Raw genomic sequence first — 21,133 nt, 5'->3', positions numbered from 1 at the left:
ATTTCATTTTTAGGTGCTGTTCGGCATTTCAAGCATAGTTTGACTGAAAAAAATGTTAAAGTCAGGATCACTAAAGTACGACAATCAAGCACTCGCCTGAAAGCTCTTTTTTATTTCGAATGGAAGAATTGTCATTTCAAATATTTCATTCATATGCTTCAAATACAAAATGTGTTCAAGTGGACGTACATGAATAAAAATGGTTTATCCTTCAAAGTTGACCTGTCGGCACAAAAAAAGTCGTCGAGTATAAGTAAGGAATATTTTGGCGATAATAGAAGAGAATCTCTCGAAGCCGTCGTTGTCCAAAAGCTGAAAAAATGCGGATACAACCTGAAAAAGTTTTTAAAAAATATATGGAAAAGTAGCACATAGCGGAGCTCATCAAGACACTGCAGATCTTGCTCTCGAGCCAGAGCAGATGCTAATACTTGGCGAACGTTTTGTAGAACAAAAACTTTCTCAGGCTTTCAACAACTCTTTCATCATTTGAGGACAAAATAGCAAGCATCCCTGATGTAACCCTCTCCCGTAACACGGTAGATCACTTTGACGTAGTGTGTTGCGGTGTAAGATCTACCAAACAGAGCCCTAGCTTAATCCATTTTTCTAGCTTGGGCAATAAGTTGTGGTAATTAAGGATTCATCGTATTTAGTCCCCGCTACCAACAGCAGTCTCAGAAATAAAACATAATTAATGTTCCCTTGCAGACAGTTGAAAGACTCGAATTCCTCTTGTTTGAGGCTAGACTGCATGCAGCGGAAACAACTTTTCAAGCAATTAGTTAAAAAACCTCGGTACCAGGTCCTAGGCTGAACTGACTGCTGGAAAAATCGAGTTAGGGGTTTAAATACGTACTTACTCTTCTTGAACTGGTGAACAATGGTAGTGAGAGGAATACACGGAAGTTCTTATTACTGAACAAATTCTCTTGCTTGAAATGGTCTTGTAGACAGAGCTAAATCCCGGGTTTTCATTGTTTTACTGGTGATATTCTAGAAGCAAGACAAGGATGTGGCTAGGGCTCCGATGCATGGACAAAAACAGTATCACTGTTCTGTTTTCTCAAGAAAGGATTGATTTCTTATTGATAAGGGGCGCGCCTTCAATGGGATTGCTCTCTGTGAAGGGTCTTAATAGCGGGACCTGTCATGGTGCTCCCTCTTGCCGTGCGGTAAGACGCGCGGCTACAAAGCAAGACCATGCTGAGGGTGGCTGGGTTCGATTCCCGGTGACGGTCAAGGCAATTTTCGGATTGTAAATTGTCTCGACTTCCCTGGGCATAAAAATATCATCGTGTTAGCCTCATGATATATGAATGCAAAAATGGTAACCTGGCTTAGAAACCTCGCAGTTAATAACTGTGGAAGTGCTTAATGAACACTAAGCTACGAGGCGGCCCAGTGTCCCAGGCGGTCCCAGTGTGGGGATGTAATGCCAATAAGAAGAAGAAGAAGAAGAAGTCATGGTGCTCTTTAGAAAACAAAACAACAACTGTATCGAAACCGATACTGCATTGCTTATCAATAGTAATGAAGTAATTCGACATGCACTTAAACACTAAGGATACGGGTAACGCTACAATAGATCTAATAACAGGTCGCAGTGGCACACCCGAACAGGAAAAAAAATCCCTGATGTCGAATGTATATTTTCAAAATCAAATTTTACGACAAAATTTCAACTACGATTTTGAATTAGTTTTGAGAGTTTTTTCTCATTTCCCGGGATCCCGGGTTGTTTTATAAAACAAACTCCCTCTTTTTATCAATTTATCATAAAGTTTAGCATAAGTTATGACGATTCCAACAAATAACTCAAAATTGGTAAAAAGTCGAATGGGACAATTATGCCGCACACGGCAGTATAGAAAACGACAAGAAAATAAATGTCGTTTCCTGTTGTTGATCCTGTTTTCTGTGTCTAGAGTGATGACTTCCACATAGCCAATATCATTGGACTGAGGGAAACGTTCATTAAATTTGACTGGCAGTATTTTTATTACAATGTCGACGAATTTGTGTAGTATATTTCACTAGTCATTACAGTGGGTGCAGTTGTATGGAAAAACGCAAACTTCGTCCGATCAAGTGAGATCAAGATTTTTCTGAATCGTTTTGGGACCCCAATCAACTGTGCAAAATATGGGCTCGATTGGTTGCGACCTCGCATGCCGCATCGCGTTTTAAATTTACATGAAGATTAGTATGGGAAAACGTACTTTTTTACATTTTTGCTATTAGCGGCTTCAATTTATCATCAATCACGTGACTCAATACGTTAGCATATAGTCTGGAAGATGCCGAAAGATTTTGCCGAAGAAGGTACATAGCAGGAAGGTCTACAAAAAATGTTATTACGTTTCGAAAACTGATTGTTCAAACCATATGCAAGAAATCAATGTTTCTGTTAAAACTACCGGACGACCTATGGTTACCGAAGGGCAAAACCCATCCTACTTCTTGTCGGATTTTTTCTTTGTGAAATGATTCCGGATAGCTCCCATTAGCTCTAAAACCCTATAAGATCAATTATTTTGAAATGACACTCAATTTAATTGTTGGTCTACGTAGTTCGGCAGTGCTGGCAGAATAAACGATTTTTTGCATATGGTTTGAACATTCAATCTTCGAAGCGTTATAACTTTTTTCGTTGTCGATCCAGCAACGTGCCTTCTTCAGCAAAGTTTTTCGGCATCCTTTGGGTTATACTTTAACGCAATGTGCCACTTGGTTTACAATGAACTGAAACCTCTAGTAGTAGAAATACAGAAATATACGTTCTCCCATACTAATTTCCATACAAACTTCAAACGCGATGCGGAAAACGAGGAAGCAACCAATCGGTCCCAAATTCTGCACAGTTGCTCAGGACCCAGAATGGCTTCGAAAAACCATTGATTTGAAAAAATGACCATGACGCCCCACTCTACTAATCATCAACCGCGCTGAAAATGTTCGTCCAATAAAATCAGAAAAAAAAAATGTTTTCGCGATGCTCATGTGTTGCATTTGTAGTTCTCGACCTTTAAAATCGACTGCTTTTTTGTTTGATTGGGAAAATTGGTCACAAAGTAGGAAAGAGTTCATCGCTTTAACGGCGTTGAAGTTACGTGCATGTTTGCATGATTGCATGTTCTTATAATTTAAAATACACTGGATTTCGTTTTTACACGATTTACATTTTCTCAATTTTCCACTCATCCTAAATGTTTAACGTATATTAATTATCATGCGATTTTTCTTTGATTTATTCTGGATTTTTTGAAACATGTTACGAAGAGTTTGGTGGCAAATGGAAGTCACACGATCAAAAATACGAGCGAAAACAAATCGTGTAAAAACAAAATCCTGTCTACTACGTTATTATGATAATCTAAGTTTTTGCGATATCTGAATGTCCCCAATGAGTGGTTTTTAGGTAAAAATGGGCCTCCCAGGGGAATCAATAGGTAGGGATTTTGAAAATGGTTCAGCAGCATATAAGCATAAAATCATATGGAGACGCATGAGCGATGATTTATCTTGTAACTATACTTTTTATGGACATTACATCACATCCGTTTTATTAAATATATTAACAAGTGTGCAAGCATTTGTTTGGAACTTGTATTAAGCGAAACCTGAACCTAATTGCATGTTTAGAAGTACATGTTTTTGGTGAACATGTCGAATAGTGCTATCAAGAAAATCATAAGAATCGTGATTTCAAACAGCAGGTTTCCGAGCGTCTTCTAAGAGATTTTCACAATTTTTTCACGGTTGTCTTGTCCATCTCGTCTAGTTTCCTAGTTTTCTAGTTTATTATCTTTTTAGGGATCCTAATTTTTTTTGCAACATCAGCTGGAGTATGGATGGTATCATAGAATGTTGATTACCCAATTTCAATATGAGTACAATTTACCGATCCAGAAGAACTTTATTACAGAAATCAACCCAGCTTGTCTGTGCAAGCCCCTAAAGCTAGTTTTATATTGGTTTGATGCAGATGTCTTGTCCTGGTTCAATTTCCTTTGGAGTCCAAATTAGTTTTATAAATATGTTCTAGATTCTCCAAATTATTCTGGAGTTCTCGTTGTCACGCATTACTTGATTAAGTTGCCAAAAGTCAGATGAAAGAAAAATAAATAAATAGGTACACGTACAAATCTCGGATCAAATAATTTGTTACATCCGTTCACAATTCACAATCCAAGTATGAGTTTCAAACTGGTTGCGTAAGCGCAGTAGAGATACGATTTTTTACCGCAAGAAGTAATATTCCATGTGTATCTCAAGGATACTCAAATCTTCTATCACTTCACACATACCGGCACTATGCACTACTTTAGACCTACTAGAGCAAAAATTCCACTAGAACTGCCCCAGTTTCTATACGTTATCATATATTTCATATCTAATTCCACTGTTGTGAATCGTAAACTTGTTAGTTTATAAAATACATAGCTTCCTCACATGTGCACATGCAGCTATCCCCGACTGGCGCCAAAAAGACTCCACCTGGATGCTATCCGCCTTTCTTTTCACAAGCTACTTGCACAAAATCGGCATTCCAATCGCAGAGCGAACGACAAACGATATCACAATTGATCACCGAAAACTGCGGAAAATCTGGACGATCGAATCTTTCGACGGCTACTCCGAACGCGCCTCCACGGGTGACTGATTCCGATGAATTGCAATAACTGACACCGGAACACAAGTTATCGACAAGTGTGACGATTATGGGCATATTTAAATTGCAAAGCGACTCGCTTTGTCAATATTATTCTGGATGTGTTGAGATTGAGTTACGCGCGCACACCTTCCATATGTTCAGATCAGGCATGGAATTCTACGGAAAGCAACGGATATGGATCGGATCTCGGTGATGTGGGGAGGCTGATAACGTGATACTCAGTGGATGTCGCCGCCGGCACTGGCAAATGATAACCTGCCGCCGCGGCTAGGGAAACCGGTTTCGGATGGGTAATTTGACAAATCTGGTCGCACGCTGCCTTATTGCGCAAAGGTTTTGTGGGGTTTTCCTCTGGAATCTCATCGACATAGCGAGCGTGATTAGATGAAAGAATGAAAGGCCGATTTTCCGTTTAAGCTTTATGGGAAATAGGCCTTGCTACGGTGCGTCGAGAAATGAAAAATATTTTCAAAGGAAACCCGCTTGTTGCCATGCGCTTGTATCACTTTGTTTAGTTTCGATAGATGCTTGACCGAAAGTAAACATCATAAAACGGACATTTATCTTTCACTTAGCAGTTAAAATTCCACCGTATAATACTGACGACAATGAGAACATGGTTTGCTTTGAATCACGCCGCTGTACTGTTCGAGTACGATGCAAAGCGTGCCGCTCCGGTCGATCGTGACATAACCTTAAAATTACGAACCAATTATTCAAAAAGAATGCGACGATTGTTTGCAAGGCGCAGGTGATGCTGGCATGGGCCTAAACCTGTTTGAGTTCATGATTTTATTTTGCGGTAGTTTTTACAAACAAGTGACAACCGAACGATTGCAATGATGATGGGAATGAAGACACCGAAGCTCATAAAGTAAACCGTGAACAGCTCGGAACAAACAATTTATTGCACTTCAATATATCACACCTGTTGCAAGATCAAAATTGGTCAGAAAATTCCACTTATATCTAAAATCACACAGTTTGATTGCTCTGTTATCGAAACCGGGAAGAACCGTTCCGCTTTGATTTCACCAAATTCGACATTTTTCAGTGGTCGGGTTCATACCACTTCCCGCTTTGCAGCCAAACGTCTGGCTGAATTCGGGCGAGTTGCTCAACACACCTTTGAGCCGAATCCAGCCCGGGCAGTGGGTGTCGTCTAAGGCGGCCTTGGCTGAGGACGCCGTATGTGATTCGCACCATAGCTACGGAAGAAAAGGTTAATCGTTAGGTAATATTGTCAAGGGCGAGTATCATAGCCAGTAACACTCACGTTGCCATAGGAGATGAAGAAGAGCTGCTCGTGTGTAAAGTTTTCAAACCCTGGCAGAAGTGGCTCCTTTCCATTGTGTTTTTTGTAGATTTTGTATGCTTCGAAAGCCTCTCGGACGCCTCCGTTATCGGCGATGTTCTCTCCCAGAGTTTGCAAGCCATCGATCTGTGAGTAGAATAATAGAATCGTTGCATAAATAATCTCTAATCATGGGTTATAATAACCTTATAGAACGAGAGCGTAGATTTTTTTTAAATTAACCCTCTAAGACCCGGGACGAACGGATTTTTTTCAAATGGCTCGCATTCAGCACCTGATCGTTGGAATTCCTCGCGGTTTCGTTTGTGCTCAATGGGAATAGCTATATTTTTGCTCTGATACATTTTCAAATAAATTTTTTTGTTCAGGTCCGAGTTATTGCTAAAAATAAGTGTGCGCGGGGGTGTTTTTTCTATAATTCAAACATCTCTTCAATATTCTGGACGTGTTCATGCCCAAAATTTATCAAATCACCCATCAAACCAACCCAAAAAGATATTTGTAAAGATTTTTAGTCGATTCCGATGTTTTCACCATTTGAGTAGGGCAGGATTGACTGAATTCAGGGCCGCATGCAGGGGTTACAATGGTAGAGTATGGGCTAAAAATTCAATTACAATGAAATTTGCATGAGCATGCGGCTGCACAAATTTAAAAATCAGGAGTTTTAAATATTTAATTTTCAATTGAAATTGACTTTCTGAAATTCTTATCAGGGCCGGATTTAGGGGTCGAAATGGGGGTGACCAGGGGCCATATCACCAATTGCAATGAAACTGGGCATGCGACTGCTCAAACTTCATGAAAACACATCAGGAGCTCAAAGAATTCTGTTTGAATTTGAAATTGACCTTCTGTAATTTTGACCAGGGCCGGCTTGAGGGGTCCAAATGGGGAGAGCAAGGGCCATATCACCAAAAGCAATGGAACTGGGCATGCGACTGCTCAAACACCATGGAAACACATCAGGAGCTAAAAGAAATCTGTTTCAAATGGAAATTGATCTTCTGAAATTTCAACCAGGGCCGGATTTAGGAGTGGAAATGGGGAGGGCAGGGGCCATATCACCAATTGCAATGAAACAGGGCATGCGACTGCTCAAACTTCATGAAAACACATCAGGAGCTCAAAGAATTCTGCTCGAACTTCAAATTGTCTTTCCGAAATTTTGACCAGGACCGGCTTCAGGGGTCCAACTGGGGAGAGCAAAGGCCATATACCAATAGAAATAAAACTGGGCAGTGGGCGTGCGACTGCTCAAACTTCATGAAAACACATCAGGATCTCAAAGAACTCTGTTTGAATTTGAAATTGACCTTCTGAAATTTCAACCAGGGCCGGATTCAGGGGTGAAAATATGGAGAGTGGACTGCTTAAACATCATGAAAACACATCAGGAGCTCAAAGTATTCTGATTGAACTTGAAACTGCTCTGATACAAATTTCAGGAATTTCTCCGGAAAACACTCCAGGAATTCGTCCAGAAGTTCCTCCGGGAATTCCTCCAAAAGTTCCTCCAGGAATTTCTCCGGAAGTTCCTCCAGGAATTTCCCCGGAAGTTCCTCCAGGAATGTCTCCGGAAGTTCCTCCAGGAAATCCTCCGGAAGTTCCTCCAGGAATTCATCCGGAAGTTCCTCCAGGAATTCCTCCGGAAGTTCTTCTTGGAATTCCTCCGGAAGTTCCTCCAGGAATTCCTCCGGAAGTTCCTCCAGCAATTCCTCAGGAAGTTCTTTCAGGAAATCCTCCGGAAAATCCTCCAAGAATTTCTGCCGAAGTTCCTCCGGAAGTTCCTTCAGAAATTCCTTCGGAAATCCCTCCAGGAATTCATTCGGAAGTTCCTCCAGGTATTCCTCCAGGTATTCCTCCGGAAGTTCCTCCAGGAATTCCTCCGGAAGTTCCTCCAGGAATTCCTCTGGAAGTTCCTCCAGGAATTCCTCCGGAAAATCCTCCAGGAATTCCTCCGGAAGTTCCTCCGGAAGTTCCTCCAGGAATTCCTCCGGAAGTTCCTCCAGGAATTCCTCCGGAAGTTCCTCCAGGAATTCCTCCGGAAGTTCCTCCAGGAAATCCTCTGGAAGTTCCTCCAGGAATTCCTCCGGAAAATCCTCCAGGAATTCCTCCGGAAGTTCCTCCGGAAGTTCCTCGAGGAATTCCTCCGGAAGTTCCTCCAGGAATTCCTCCGGAAGTTCCTCCAGGAATTCCTCCGGAAGTTCCTCCAGGAATTCCTCCGGAAGTTCCTCCAGGAATTCCTCCGGAAGTTCCTCCAGGAATTCCTCCGGAAGTTCCTCCAGGAATTCCTCCGGAAGTTCCTCCAGGAATTCCTCCGGAAGTTCCTCCAGGAATTCCTCCGGAAGTTCCTCCAGGAATTCCTCCGGAAGTTCCTCCAGGAATTCCTCCGGAAGTTCCTCCAGGAATTCCTCCGGAAGTTCCTCCAGGAATTCCTCCGGAAGTTCCTCCAGGAATTCCTCCGGAAGTTCCTCCAGGAATTCCTCCGGAAGTTCCTCCAGGAATTCCTCCGGAAGTTCCTCCAGGAATTCCTCCGGAAGTTCCTCCAGGAATTCCTCCGGAAGTTCCTCCAGGAATTCCTCCGGAAGTTCCTCCAGGAATTCCTCCGGAAGTTCCTCCAGGAATTCCTCCGGAAGTTCCTCCAGGAATTCCTCCGGAAGTTCCTCCGGAAGTTCCTCCAGGAATTCCTCCGGAAGTTCCTCCAGGAATTCCTCCGGAAGTTCCTCCAGGAATTCCTCCGGAAGTTCCTCCAGGAATTCCTCCGGAAATTCCTCCAGGAATTCCTCCGGAAGTTCCTCCAGGAATTCCTCCGGAAGTTCCTCCAGGAATTCCTCCGGAAGTTCCTCCAGGAATTCCTCCGGAAGTTCCTCCAGGAATTCCTCCGGAAGTTCCTCCAGGAATTCCTCCGGAAGTTCCTCCAGGAATTCCTCCGGAAGTTCCTCCAGGAATTCCTCCGGAAGTTCCTCCAGGAATTCCTCCAGAAGTTCCTCCAGGAATTCCTCCGGAAGTTTCTCCAGGAATTCCTCCGGAAGTTCCTCCGGAAGTTCCTCCAGGAATTCCTCCGGAAGTTCCTCCAGGAATTCCTCCGGAAGTTCCTCCAGGAATTCCTCCGGAAGTTCCTCCAGGAATTCCTCCGGAAGTTCCTCCAGGAATTCCTCCGGAAGTTTCTCCAGAAATTCCTCCGGAAGTTCCTCCGGAAGTTCCTCCAGGAATTCCTCCGGAAGTTTCTCCAGGAATTCCTCCGGAAGTTCCTTCAGGAATTCCTCCGGAAGTTCCTTCAGGAATTCCTCCGGAAGTTCCTTCAGGAATTCCTCCAGAAGTTCCTCCAGGAATTCCTCCGGAAGTTGCTCCAGGAATTCCTTCGGAAGTTGCTCCAGGAATTCCTTCGGAAGTTCCTCCAGGAATTTCTTCCGAAGTTCCACCAGGAATTTCTGGAGGAACTTCCGGAGGAATTCCTGGAGGAACTTCCGGAGGAATTCCTGGAGGAACTTCCGGAGGAACTTTCAGCGAATTCCTGGAGGAACTTTCGGAAGTATTTATGGAAGAACTTCCGGAGGAATTCCTGGAGAAACTTACGAAGGAATTCCTGAAGGAACTTTGAGGGAAATTCTTGTGGGAACATCTGGATGAATTCCTGGAGGAACTTCCGGAAGAATTCATGGCGGAACTTCCCGAGGGATTTATGAAGGAACTTCCGGAGGAATTCATGGAAGAACTTCCGGAGGAATTCATGGAGGAATTCATGAAGGAATTCCTGGAGGAACTTCTGTAGGGTTTCCCGGAAAAACTTCCGGAGGAATTCCTGGAGGAACTTCTATAGGATTTCCTGGAGGAACTTCCGAATGAATTCCTGGAGGAATTTCCGAAAGAATTGCTGGAGGAATTTCCGAATGAATTTCTGAAAGAACTTCCGGAGGAATTCCCGGAGGAACTTCGGCAGAAATTCTTGGAGGATTTTCCGGAGGATTTCCTGAAAGATCTTCCGGAGGAATTCCTGGAGGAACTTCCGGAGGAATTCCCGGAGGAACTTCTATAAGATTTCCTGGAGGAACTTCCGAATGAATTCCTGGAGGAATTTCCGAATGAATTCCTGGAGGGATTTCCGAAGGAATTTCTGAAGGAACTTCCGGAGGAACTTCGGCAGAAATTCTGGAGGATTTTCCGGAGGAATTCCTGAAAGAACTTCCGGAGGAATTGCTGGAGGAACTTCCGGAGGAATTCCTGGAGGAACTTCCGGAGGAATTCCTGGAGGAACTTCCGGAGGAATTCCTGGAGGAACTTCCGGAGGAATTCCTGGAGGAACTTCCGGAGGAATTCCTGGAGGAACTTCCGGAGGAATTCCTGGAGGAACTTCCGGAGGAATTCCTGGAGGAACTTCCGGAGGAATTCCTGGAGAAACTTCCGGAGGAATTCCTGAAGGAGCTTGCGGAGGAATTCCTGGAAAAAATTGCGGAGAAATCCCTGGAGGAATTTCCTGGAGGAACTTCCGGAGGAATTCCTGGAGGAACTTCCGGAGGAATTACTGGAGGAGCTTCCGGAGGAATTCCTGGAGGAACTTCCGGAGGAATTCCTGGAGGAACTTCCGGAGGAATTCCTGGAGGAACTTCCGGAGGAATTCCTGGAGGAACTTCCGGAGGAATTCCTGGAGGAACTTCCGGAGGAACTTCCGGAGAAATTCCTGGAGGAACTTCCGGAGGAATTCCCGGAGGAACTTCTAGAGGAATTCCTGAAGGAACTTCTAGAGGAATTCCTGAAGGAACTTCTAGAGGAATTCCTGGAGGAACTTCCGGAGGAATTCCTGGAGGAACTTCCGGAGGAATTATTTTTATTTCTATTGGTGATATGACCTTTGCTCTCCCCATTTGGACCCCTGAAGCCGGTCCTGGTCAAAATTTCGGAAAGACAATTTGAAGTTCGAGCAGAACTCTTTGAGCTCCTGATGTGTTTTCATGAAGTTTGAGCAGTCGCATGCCCTGTTTCATTGCAATTGGTGATATGGCACTGCCTTCCCCATTTTCACTCCTAAATCCGGCCCTGGTTGAAATTTCAGAAGATCAATTTCCATTTGAAACAGATTTCTTTGAGCTCCTGATGTGTTTCCATGGTGTTTGAGCAGTCGCATGCCCAGTTTCATTGCTTTTGGTGATATGGCCCTTGCCCTCCCCATTTGGACCCCTGAAGCCGGCCCTGGTCAAAATTACAGAAGGTCAATTTCAAATTCAAACAGAGTTCTTTGTGCTCCTGATGTGTTTCCATGGTGTTTGAGCAGTCGCATGCCCAGTTTCATTGCTTTTGGTGATATGGCCCTTGCTCTCCCCATTTGGACCCCTGAAGCCGGTCCTGGTCAAAATTACAGAAGGTCAATTTCAAATTCAAACAGAGTTCTTTGTGCTCCTGATGTGTTTTCATGAAGTTTGAGCAGTCGCATGCCCAGTTTCATTGCAATTGGTGATATGGCCCTTGCTCTCCCCATTTAGACCCCTGAATCCGGCCCTGGTCAAAATTTTAGAAGGTCAATTTCAAATTCAAACAGAGTTCTTTGAGCACCTGATGTGTTTTCATGAAGTTTGAGCAGTCGCATGCCCTGTTTCATTGCAATTGGTGATATGGCCCCTGCCCTCCCCATTTTCACTCCTAAATCCGGCCCTGGTTGAAATTTCTGAAGATCAATTTCCATTTGAAACAGATTTCTTTGAGCTCCTGATGTGTTTCCATGGTGTTTGAGCAGTCGCATGCCCAGTTTCATTGCTTTTGGTGATATGGCCCTTGCCCTCCCCATTTGGACCCCTGAAGCCGGCCCTGGTCAAAATTACAGAAGGTCAATTTCAAATTCAAACAGAGTTCTTTGACCTCGTGATGTGTTTTCATGAAGTTTGAGCAGTCGCATGCCCAGTTTCATTGCAATTGGTGATATGGCCCCTGGTCACCCCCATTTCGACCCCTAAATCCGGCCCTGATAAGAATTTCAGAATCTCATTTTCAATTGAAAATTAAATATTTAAAACTCCTGATTTTTAAATTTGTGCAGCCGCATGCTCATGCAAAGTTTATTGTAATTGAATTTTTAGCCCATACTCTACCATTGTAACCCCTGAATGCGGCCCTGAATTCAGTCAATCCTGCCCTACTCAAATGGTGAAAACATCGGAATCGACTAAAAATCTTTACAAATATCTTTTTGGGTTGGTTTGATGGGTGATTTGATAAATTTTGGGCATGAACACGTCCAGAATATTGAAGAGATGTTTGAATTATAGAAAAAACACCCCCGCGCACACTTATTTTTAGCAATAACTCGGACCAGAACAAAAATTTTTATTTGAACATATATCAGAGCAAAAATATAGCTATTCCCATTGAGCACAAACGAAACCGCGAGGAATTCCGACGATCAGGTGCTGAATGCGAGCCATTTGAAAAAAATCCGTTCGTCCCGGGTCTTAGAGGGTTAAAAAAAATGGAATTTAAGCTGGAACTATAGTTAAGGTTGTTCAGGGTTTGTACTTTTCATTTCGATAAGAACAAAGCTAGCGATTTTCGGGTCAAGGATGAATCTTTTTGACATAGAACTACGTCTGTCTTTTCTATATTGGGGTACACTCTACGATTACAAGAAATCGAAAAACGTAACGAAAATATGATAGACTTTGATCGTTAATATCTCAGCCGTTTCTCGATGGATTTTTAATTTTCTTGGACCATTAGATCAAGGAAGAGTCAACGCTTCACGATGTACACTGAAGTCGTTTTTTACGCGATTTGGTTTTACACGAAAGGTTTTTTATGCGATTTTTTTTACTCGCATTTCGGGATATCCGCGGTTTATTCAAACATATTTTCGGAATTACGCGGATTTTACGTTGTTTTAATTTACCCGGCTCTCATCCGCTTAAAAAACGACTCCAGTGTGTTACAATATTTATGTATGATTATTTACTATTGAAAACTTGCTGACAGTTTAGCAATCGGTTTCGGTGAATCAGTCAATCTCGTAAGTGCATCGTAAGCTACTTCTTCCTTAGCACTACATTCCAATTGGCACTTACTCTGCTTTTCAACTTAGTAATCTATTAGCATTTCTTTAGTTATTATTGACGTAGAACTACGTCTGTCTTTTCTATATTGGGGTACACTTCGCGATTGCAAAAAATTGGAAAACGTCACGAAAATATGGTAGACTTCGATCGTTAATATCTCAGCCGTTTGTAGATGGATTTTCAATTTTCTTGGACCATTCGATCAAGGAAGAGTCAACGCTTCATACTCGATGTACACTGAAGTCGTTTGTTACGCGTTTATTTTTTACAGGAATCGCTTTTTACGCGATTTCTTTTTCACGCGAATTTCTGGATTTCCGCGGTTCATTCAGACATATTTTGGGATTTACGCGGTGTTTTACGTTGTTTCAATTTACGCGGCCCATATCCTCCGCGTAAAAACCGACTCTAGTGTGTTACAATATCTGTGTATGATAATATTTACTATTAAAAACTTGCTAACAGTTTAGCACTCGGTTTCGGTGAATCAGTCAATCTCGTAAGTGCAATGCAAGCTTCTTCTTCCATAGCACTACATTCCAACTAGAACTTGACCTGCTTTTCAACTTGGTAATCTATAAGCATTTCTTTAGTTATTAATTGAAAATTTTTCATGTCTGCCATTGCAGGGCTATTTATGCTAACTTAAATGTGCGTTTTCCTTGGAAAGCTTGGGGCGTTTGACGGTAGCTTCTTGCTTACGTCTGTTGATGCCAGTAGAGGGGCTCGGAATCTTCTTCGCTGCTGCAGTGAATGCGTTCTGGTAAACTTTTTGTTGGCTCGGTTTTGCTGATTCGTAGGTTTCTACCGTAGTAAACGTTAAGTCCGACGCAATTCACGTGAAGTATTATCAATAACGACATTGACAGCCCAGCTTTCGCAATGGGTTTTTCTGTAATGAGCCACCAGGGGTTTAGACTGACTTAGTGACGGGTAGTTAGCTAGGGTTGTGTTTTTCAAATTTTGTAATCGATTATCATTTAAATGTAAACCTAACTAATACCAATTCAATGTCAACAATGAAGTTCAATCAGATGTTTGGCATTGTGTGTTGGTGTTATGTGGGAAAATAACTTAAAAAGTAGCATTTACCAATGCTTCGAATCGAGATACAATTATCGAACGATTCTTACTCTCTAGTGAGTATTTATCAATTGGTAATTTGGATATGTGAACGCTTGAGAGTGTTGTTCATCCTCGATTATTTGAAAATTTTATTTTTATCTTCCTTTTCAAATGTTGGTCCAAAAATTATTTACATCACCAGTTTTCGTAATGCTCACTCAATCTCAGGAGCATAGGATAAACAACGAAAGCAGATACAGCTACGTAGTTCAACGTCACCTTTGCGTACAACCCGATTGGGCTGCACCTTTGAGTTTTTGAAAGCATTCTATGCTCGCCATTGCATTATTATGTATCTTGTGTGGCAAATACAATGGATACACTATGCTCAGGGTACCGAGAATGTTTCCCACCTGAAAACATCCTAGACAGGATCGAGAATCAATCTCGCCATCTCCGGATACTACGCCTTTGTTCGCAAGGCTGACTGGAGACCTCAAGCCAGCGTAGACGCTAAATTAATGCAACTTACAGGGCTTTTAACTTGTGCAGTTCGTTTCTGCTAACTTACACGCGCATTTTCTATCGAAAGGTTGGGGGTGTTTCGGCTCGCCTCGTTTTTGCTGATTCCTAGGTGTCTGCCGGACTAAACGCAAAGTCCGACGCAACTCACGCGAAGGAATAATAACTAATAAACTGTCAAACATCTTTGTCGCGTTTACTCTGACTTCCCCCATAGGATGACCTGACCACAAAACGGTGTTGACAGCCCTGCTTTCACGATGAGTTTTTCTGTAAGTAGGGTATAGATTGACATAGTGGCGGGTGCTTAGTCTCTGTTTCAGTTTGCATCGGTGATGGTTGCAGCGGTACACTATCAGCCAGGGTTGTGCTGAATCATTCTCATACAATAATTATTGGAATTATCAGTTAATACCTTCTCTGATGTGAAAAGTAGGCTTGGGCAAGTTGTCATCGGCGATAACTTTTCAAATTTTGGATTCGATTGATAATAAACACAAAATTCTCAACCGTCTAAGACGAATTAAGTACTGTCCATTTAATTCCACCAGTTAATTTTCGTTATCTTTGCAGATACGTATTTCGACCACAACTGTGTGGTCGTCTTCAGTGTCTTGTACTTGACTCGACTCGGAAGTCGAGTCAAGTACAAGACACTGAAGACGACCACACAGTTGTGGTCGAAATACGTATCTGCAAAGATAACGAAAATTAACTGGTGGAATTAAATGGACAGTACTTAATTCGTCTTAGACGGTTGAATACATTCCACTAAAAGAGCTATATATATTTTCCACAAAATTCTCATTTAAATGTAAACCTAACTAATACCAATTAAATGTCAACAATGAAGTTCAATCGGATGTTTGGCATTGTGTTTTGGTGTTATGTAGGAAAATAAGTTCAAAAGTAGCAACGAACGATTCTTACTCTATAGCGAGTTTTTATCCATTTATTATTTTGGATATATTATCGCTTGAGAATGTTGTTCATCCTCGTTTATTTGAAAATTTTATTTTTATCTTCCCTTCAAATGTTGGTTTAAAAATTATATACCTACATCACCACGGCTCATAATGCTCACTCAATGTCAGGAGCACAGGAATGATGCTGGGACATTAGGCCGAATGGCCATTAGGCCGAATTAGAAGTACGAGGTAAGAAGTGAAAAATGAAAATTGAGACGTGAGAAGGGAAAAATGAGAAGTAAAAAGAGGTGAGAAATGAGAAGAGATAAGTGAGAAGTAAGTAGTGAGAAGTAAGAAGTAAGAAGTGAGAAGTGAGAAGTGAAAAGTGGAAAGCGAAAAGTGAAAAGTGAAAAGTGAAAAGTGGAAAGTGAGAAGTGAGAAGTGAAAAGTGAGAAGTGAGAGGTGAGAAGTAAGAAGTGATAAGTGAGAAGTGAGAGGTGAGAAGTGAGAAGTGTGAAGTAATAAATGAGAAGTGAGAAATGAGAAGAAATAAGGAAGAAAGATGAGAAAAGAAGAAAAAGAGATGGAAGAAAGAAAGAAGATGGGTAAAGAAAAAAGTAAAGGAAAAAAGAAAGAAGATAAAATGAAGAAAGAAGGTAGAAAGGTAGAAATGAAAAAAGAAAGCTTGAAGAAAGAAGGAAGAAAGAAGGAAAAAAGCAGGAAGGAAGAAATAAGAAAGACGCAAGAAAAAAGGAAGAAAAACGAAGAAAAAAAGACAAAAAAAGAAGAAAGAAGGAAGAAAGAAGGAAGAAAAAAGGAAGAAATAAGGAAGAAAAAGGAAGAAAGAAGGAAGAAAGAAGGAAGAAAGAAGGAAGAAAGAAGGAAGAACGAAGGAAGAAATAAGGGAGAAAGAAAGAAGGAAACAAAGGAAGAAACAAGGAAGAAAGAAAAAAGAAAAAAATAAGAAAGAAAGAAGAAAGAAAGAAGAAAGAGGGAAGAAAGATTAAAGAAAAAGGAAGAAAGAAGGAAGAAAGAAGGAAGAAAGAAGGAAGAAAGAAGGAAGAAAGAAGGAAGAAAGAAGGGAGAAAGAAGCATGAAAGAAGGAAGAAAGAAAGAAGAAAGAAGAAAAAAATGGAAGAAACAAGGAAGAAAGAAAGAAGAAAGAAGGAAGAAAGAAGGAAGAAAGAAAGAAGAAAGAGGGAAGAAAGAAGGAAGAAAAAGGAAGAAAGAAGGAAGAAAGAAGAGAGAAAGAAGCATGAAAGAAGCATGAAAGAAGGAAGAAAGAAGGAAGAAGAACGAAGAAAGAAGGAAGAAAAAAGGAAGAAAGGAGGAAGAAAGCAAGAAGGAAGAAAGAAGAAAGAAAGAAAGAAGGAAAAGGTAAGAAAGAAGGGAGAACGAAGGGAGAAAGAAGGAAGAAAGAAAGAAGGAAGAAGAGAAGAAACAAAGAAGAAAGAAGGAAGAAATAAAGAAGAAAGAAAGAAGAAAAAGGGAAGAAAGAAAGAAGAAAGAAGAAAGAAAGAAGGAATAAAGAAGGAAGAAAGAAGGAAGAATGAAGGAAGAATGAAGGAAGAAAGAAGGGAGAAAGAAGGAAAACAAAGAAGGAAGAAATAAAGGGAAGGAAGAAAGAAGGGAGAGAGAAGCATGAAAGAAGGAAGAAAGAAGGAAGAAAGAAGGAAGTAAGAAGGAAAAAAGAAGGAAGAAAGATGGAAAAAGGGATTAAGAAAGAAGGGAGAGAAGCATGAAATAAGGAAAAAAGAAGAAATAAAGAAGGAGAAAAGATGGAAGAAAGAAGGAAGAAAGAAGAAAGAAAGAAAGAAGGAAGAAAAAAGAAAGAGGGAAGAAAGAAGGAGAAGGAAGGAAGAAAGAAGGAAGGAAGAAGGAAGAAAGAAGGAAGAAAGAAGGAAGAAAGAAAGAAGAAAGAAGGAAGAAAGAAGGAAGAAAGAAGGAAGAAAGAAGGAAGAAAGAAGGAAGAAAGAAGGAAGAAAGAAGGAAGAAAGAAGGAAGAAAGAAGGAAGTTAGAAGGAAGAATGAAATAAAAAGAAGGAATAAAGAAGAAAGAAATAAGAGAGAAGGAAGAAATAAGGAAGAAAGAAGAAAAAAAGCAGGATGGAAGACATAAGAAAGACGCAAGAAAAAAGGAAGAAATAAGGAAGAAAAAGGAAGAAAGCAAGAAGGAAGAATGAAGGAAGAACGAATGAAAAAATAAGGGAGAAAGAAAGAAGGAAACAAAGGAATAAACAAGGAAAAAAGCAAGAAGAAAGAAAGAAGAAAGAAAGAGGGAAGAAAGAAGGAATAAAGAAGGAAGAAAGAAGGGAGAAAGAAGCATGAAAAAAGAAGAAAGAAAGAAGAAAGAAGGAAAAAAATGAAAGAAACAAGGAAGAAAGAAAGAAGAAACAAGGAAGAAAGAAGGAAGAAAGAAGGAAGAAAGAAGGAAGAGAGAAGGAAGAAAGAAGGAAGAAATAAGGAAGAAAGAAGGAAGAAAGAAGGAAGAAAGAAGGGAGAAAGAAGGAAGAAAGAAATAAAAAGAAGGAATAAAGAAGAAAGAAAGAAGAGAGAAGGAAGAAATAAGGAAAAAAGCAAGAAGAAAGAAGGAAGAGGGATGAAGAAAGTAAAATAAACGAAGGAGGAAGAAAGAAGAATGGAGGAGGAAAAAGGAAGAACTGACTTCTCACTTCTCATTCGGCCTAATGACCATTCGGCCTAATGCCCTAACACCCACAGGAATAACAACGAAAACAGATTCACCCTGGGCTTGAAGAACGCTTGTTTTGGTCTCTCGAAAAGAAAAGTCGAAAACCTGTAAATTACATACAGCTACGTAGTTCTACGTCACCTTTGCGTACAACACGATTGGGCTGCACCTTTGAGTTTTTTTTTATTTTGGTGAGAAACATCTCTCACCCATCACTCCTTCCTGAATAAGCCTAGCATTGGAAGGTAAACAAACAACGTGCCTATTGGACGAAATTCTTTTGACGTAGGATTACGTCCTTCGGGAAGATAAGGAGGATATTTCTGCAGTTACAAATTGGACATCACGAAAATTGGCCTTTCTCGCATTTAGCCAAGACACCAACCTTATATGGCGCTAATATGGTTGGATGTAACATTTCCTTCATAACTTTTAAACGCAACTGCCGATCGTTATCAAATTCAAAAGTGATCAACGAGGCTTCGACCCCTGTCGAATGGAACTTGTTGCGAGAAAATCGGTTAAGAATTATTATATGAAAGGTTGTCTAATGTTTGTCTTAACTTTTGTGTTCACACATACACACACATATACGGATACATACACACGGACAGACAGACATTTATTGAGCTTGTCGAGCATAGTCTATGGATCTTCGAGGCTTCTATACAGAGGCTTCTTCACAGAAACAAATAAAATTGTGTATTCGCGATGTTCTTGTGTTGCATTTGTAGTTCTCAACCTCTAAAGTCGACTGGTTACTGGCGTTTGTTGTTTGATTGAGGAAATTCCGAGATTATTTGGTCACAAAGTAGGAAAGGATTCATCGCTTTAACGGCGTTGGAACCACTTGCATGTTTGCCTGATTGCATGTTCAGATAAGTTAAAATACTAAGTTATTACGATAAGCCACCCAAGTAGCCATGAAGCTATATATGCTTGTAAATAATACAGCCATTAAAATTGACTTAAAGTGGAAAAGGGCCCTTTTACGACCGAAATAATGGTTCATTACGTTGACATGTTGAAATAAAGCATAAGTAATGTGTCGCAGCAGATTCTGGAGGAGAAGGACGCAGCGCGGGCGGTCGCGCTGCAGCAAGGTACCCGGCAGAACGTGGAACGTTATAGACGGAAGCGGAGACAGCAGACCCGCCTTTTTCAGGAGCTGCCTGGACGAAGAGGAGTGCGAGGAGATGGAACAGCTGTAAGTTCTATCAGAAGCTCAACGCATCCCGCAAAGGCTTTGTGCCGCGAGCCGAAATGTGCCGGGATAAAGATGGGAGCATCTTGACGGACGAACGTGTGGTGATCGAAAGGTGGAAGCAGCACTACGAGGAACATCTGAATGGCGCTGAGAGTACAGACAGTGAAAGTCAAGGCAGCGGAGGAGATGACTACGTCAGTTTAGCGGACGATGGAAGCCAACCAGCCCCCACCTTGAGGGAAGTTAAGGATGCCATTCATCAGCTAAAGACCAATAAAGCAGCTGGTAAGGATGGTATCGGAGCTGAGCTCATCAAGATGGCCCCGGAAAAGCTGGCCACTTGCCTGCACAAACTAATAGTCAGAATCTGGGAAACCGAACAGCTACCGGAGGAGTGGAAGGAAGGGGTTATATGCCCCATCTACAAGAAAGGCGACAAGCTGGAGTGTGAGAACTTTCGAGCGATCACCATCCTTAATGCCGCCTACAAAGTGATATCCTAGATCATCTTCCGTCACAATTCACCATTAGTGAATGAGTTCGTGGGAAGTTATCAAGCCGGCTTCGTTGACGGCCGCTCGACAACGGACCAGATCTTTACTGTACGGCAAATCCTTCAAAAATGCCGTGAATACCAGGTCCCAACGCACCATCTGTTCGTTGATTTCAAGGCGGCATACGACAGTATAGACCGGGTAGAGCTATGGAAAATTATGGACGAGAACAGCTTCCCTGGGAAGCTTACCAGACTGATCAAAGCAACGGTGGATGGTGTGCAAAACTGTGTGAAGATTTCGGGCGAACACTCTAGTTCGTTCGATTCGCGCCGGGGACTAAAACAAGGTGATGGACTTTCGTGCCTGTTGTTCAACATTGTGCTAGAAGGTGTCATGCGGAGAGCCGGGTGTAACAGCCGGGGTACGATTTTCAACAGATCCAGTAAATTTATTTGTTTCGCGGATGACATGGACATTGTCGGCCGAACATTTGCAAAGGTGGCAGAACTGTACACCCGCCTGAAACGCGAAGCAACAAAAGTTGGACTGGTGGTGAATGCGTCAAAGACAAAGTACATGCTCGTGGGCGGAGCCGAGCGCGACAGGGCCCGCCTGGGAAGCAGTGTTACGATAGACGGGGATACCTTCGAGGTGGTCGAGGAATTCGTCTACCTCGGATCCTTGCTAACGGCTGACAACAACGTTAGTCGTGAAATACGAAGGCGCATCATCTGTGGAAGTCGGGCCTACTATGGGCTCCAGAAGAAACTGCGGTCGAAAAAGATTCGCCACCGCACCAAATGTGTCATGTACAAGACGCTTATAAGACCGGTTGCCTCTATGGACATGAAACATGGACAATGCTCGAGGAGGACTTGCAAGCACTCGGAGTATTCGAGAGACGGGTGATTAGGACCATTTTTGGCGGTGTGCAAGAAGACGGTGTGTGGCGGCGAAGAATGAACCATGAGCTCGCCCAACTCTACGGCGAACCCAGTGTCCAGATGGTAGCTAAAGCCGGACGGGTACGATGGGCAGGGCATGTTGCAAGAATGCCGGACAGCAATCCTGCAAAGATGGTGTTCGCTTCCGATCCGGCAGGTACGAGACGACGTGGAGCGCAGCGAGCGAGATGGGCAGACCAGGTGCAGAACGACTTGGCGAGCGTGGGGCGTATCCCAGGATGGAGAGATGCGGCCTCGAACCGTG

General features: G+C 42.1%; 2 protein-coding genes across 7 annotated transcripts in view; both read right to left on the bottom strand.

Annotated features, from left to right (window-relative positions):
• LOC134203905 (neprilysin-4-like) overlaps positions 1 to 4,680 on the bottom strand; it is a 29,483-nt gene extending 24,803 nt beyond the window's left edge. For all 6 annotated transcript variants that reach the window (XM_062678740.1, XM_062678742.1, XM_062678739.1 and 3 more), the window contains exon 1: positions 4,456 to 4,680. Coding sequence is in view for 1 of the 6 variants with exons in the window: in XM_062678745.1 (XP_062534729.1) it covers positions 4,456 to 4,465 (10 nt within the window). In the remaining 5 variants the exon portion in view is untranslated. The remainder of the gene's footprint in view (positions 1 to 4,455) is intronic.
• Positions 4,681 to 5,575: 895 nt separating this feature from the next.
• The window catches only part of LOC134203899 (neprilysin-like), a 94,388-nt gene continuing 78,830 nt past the window's right edge, over positions 5,576 to 21,133 (bottom strand). Inside the window, exons 11-12 of the mRNA XM_062678732.1 lie at positions 5,955 to 6,119; positions 5,576 to 5,886 (exon numbers count right to left, since the gene is read on the bottom strand). Coding sequence (XP_062534716.1) covers positions 5,710 to 5,886; positions 5,955 to 6,119 — 342 coding nt within the window. The 3' untranslated portion in view covers positions 5,576 to 5,709. The remainder of the gene's footprint in view (positions 5,887 to 5,954; positions 6,120 to 21,133) is intronic.

Source organism: Armigeres subalbatus, unplaced genomic scaffold, assembly GCF_024139115.2.
Source record: "Armigeres subalbatus isolate Guangzhou_Male unplaced genomic scaffold, GZ_Asu_2 Contig288, whole genome shotgun sequence".
Lineage (NCBI taxonomy): Eukaryota > Metazoa > Arthropoda > Insecta > Diptera > Culicidae > Armigeres > Armigeres subalbatus.
Note: the sequence above shows the minus strand (reverse complement) of the source record. Positions and strands in the feature narration are given on the sequence as shown.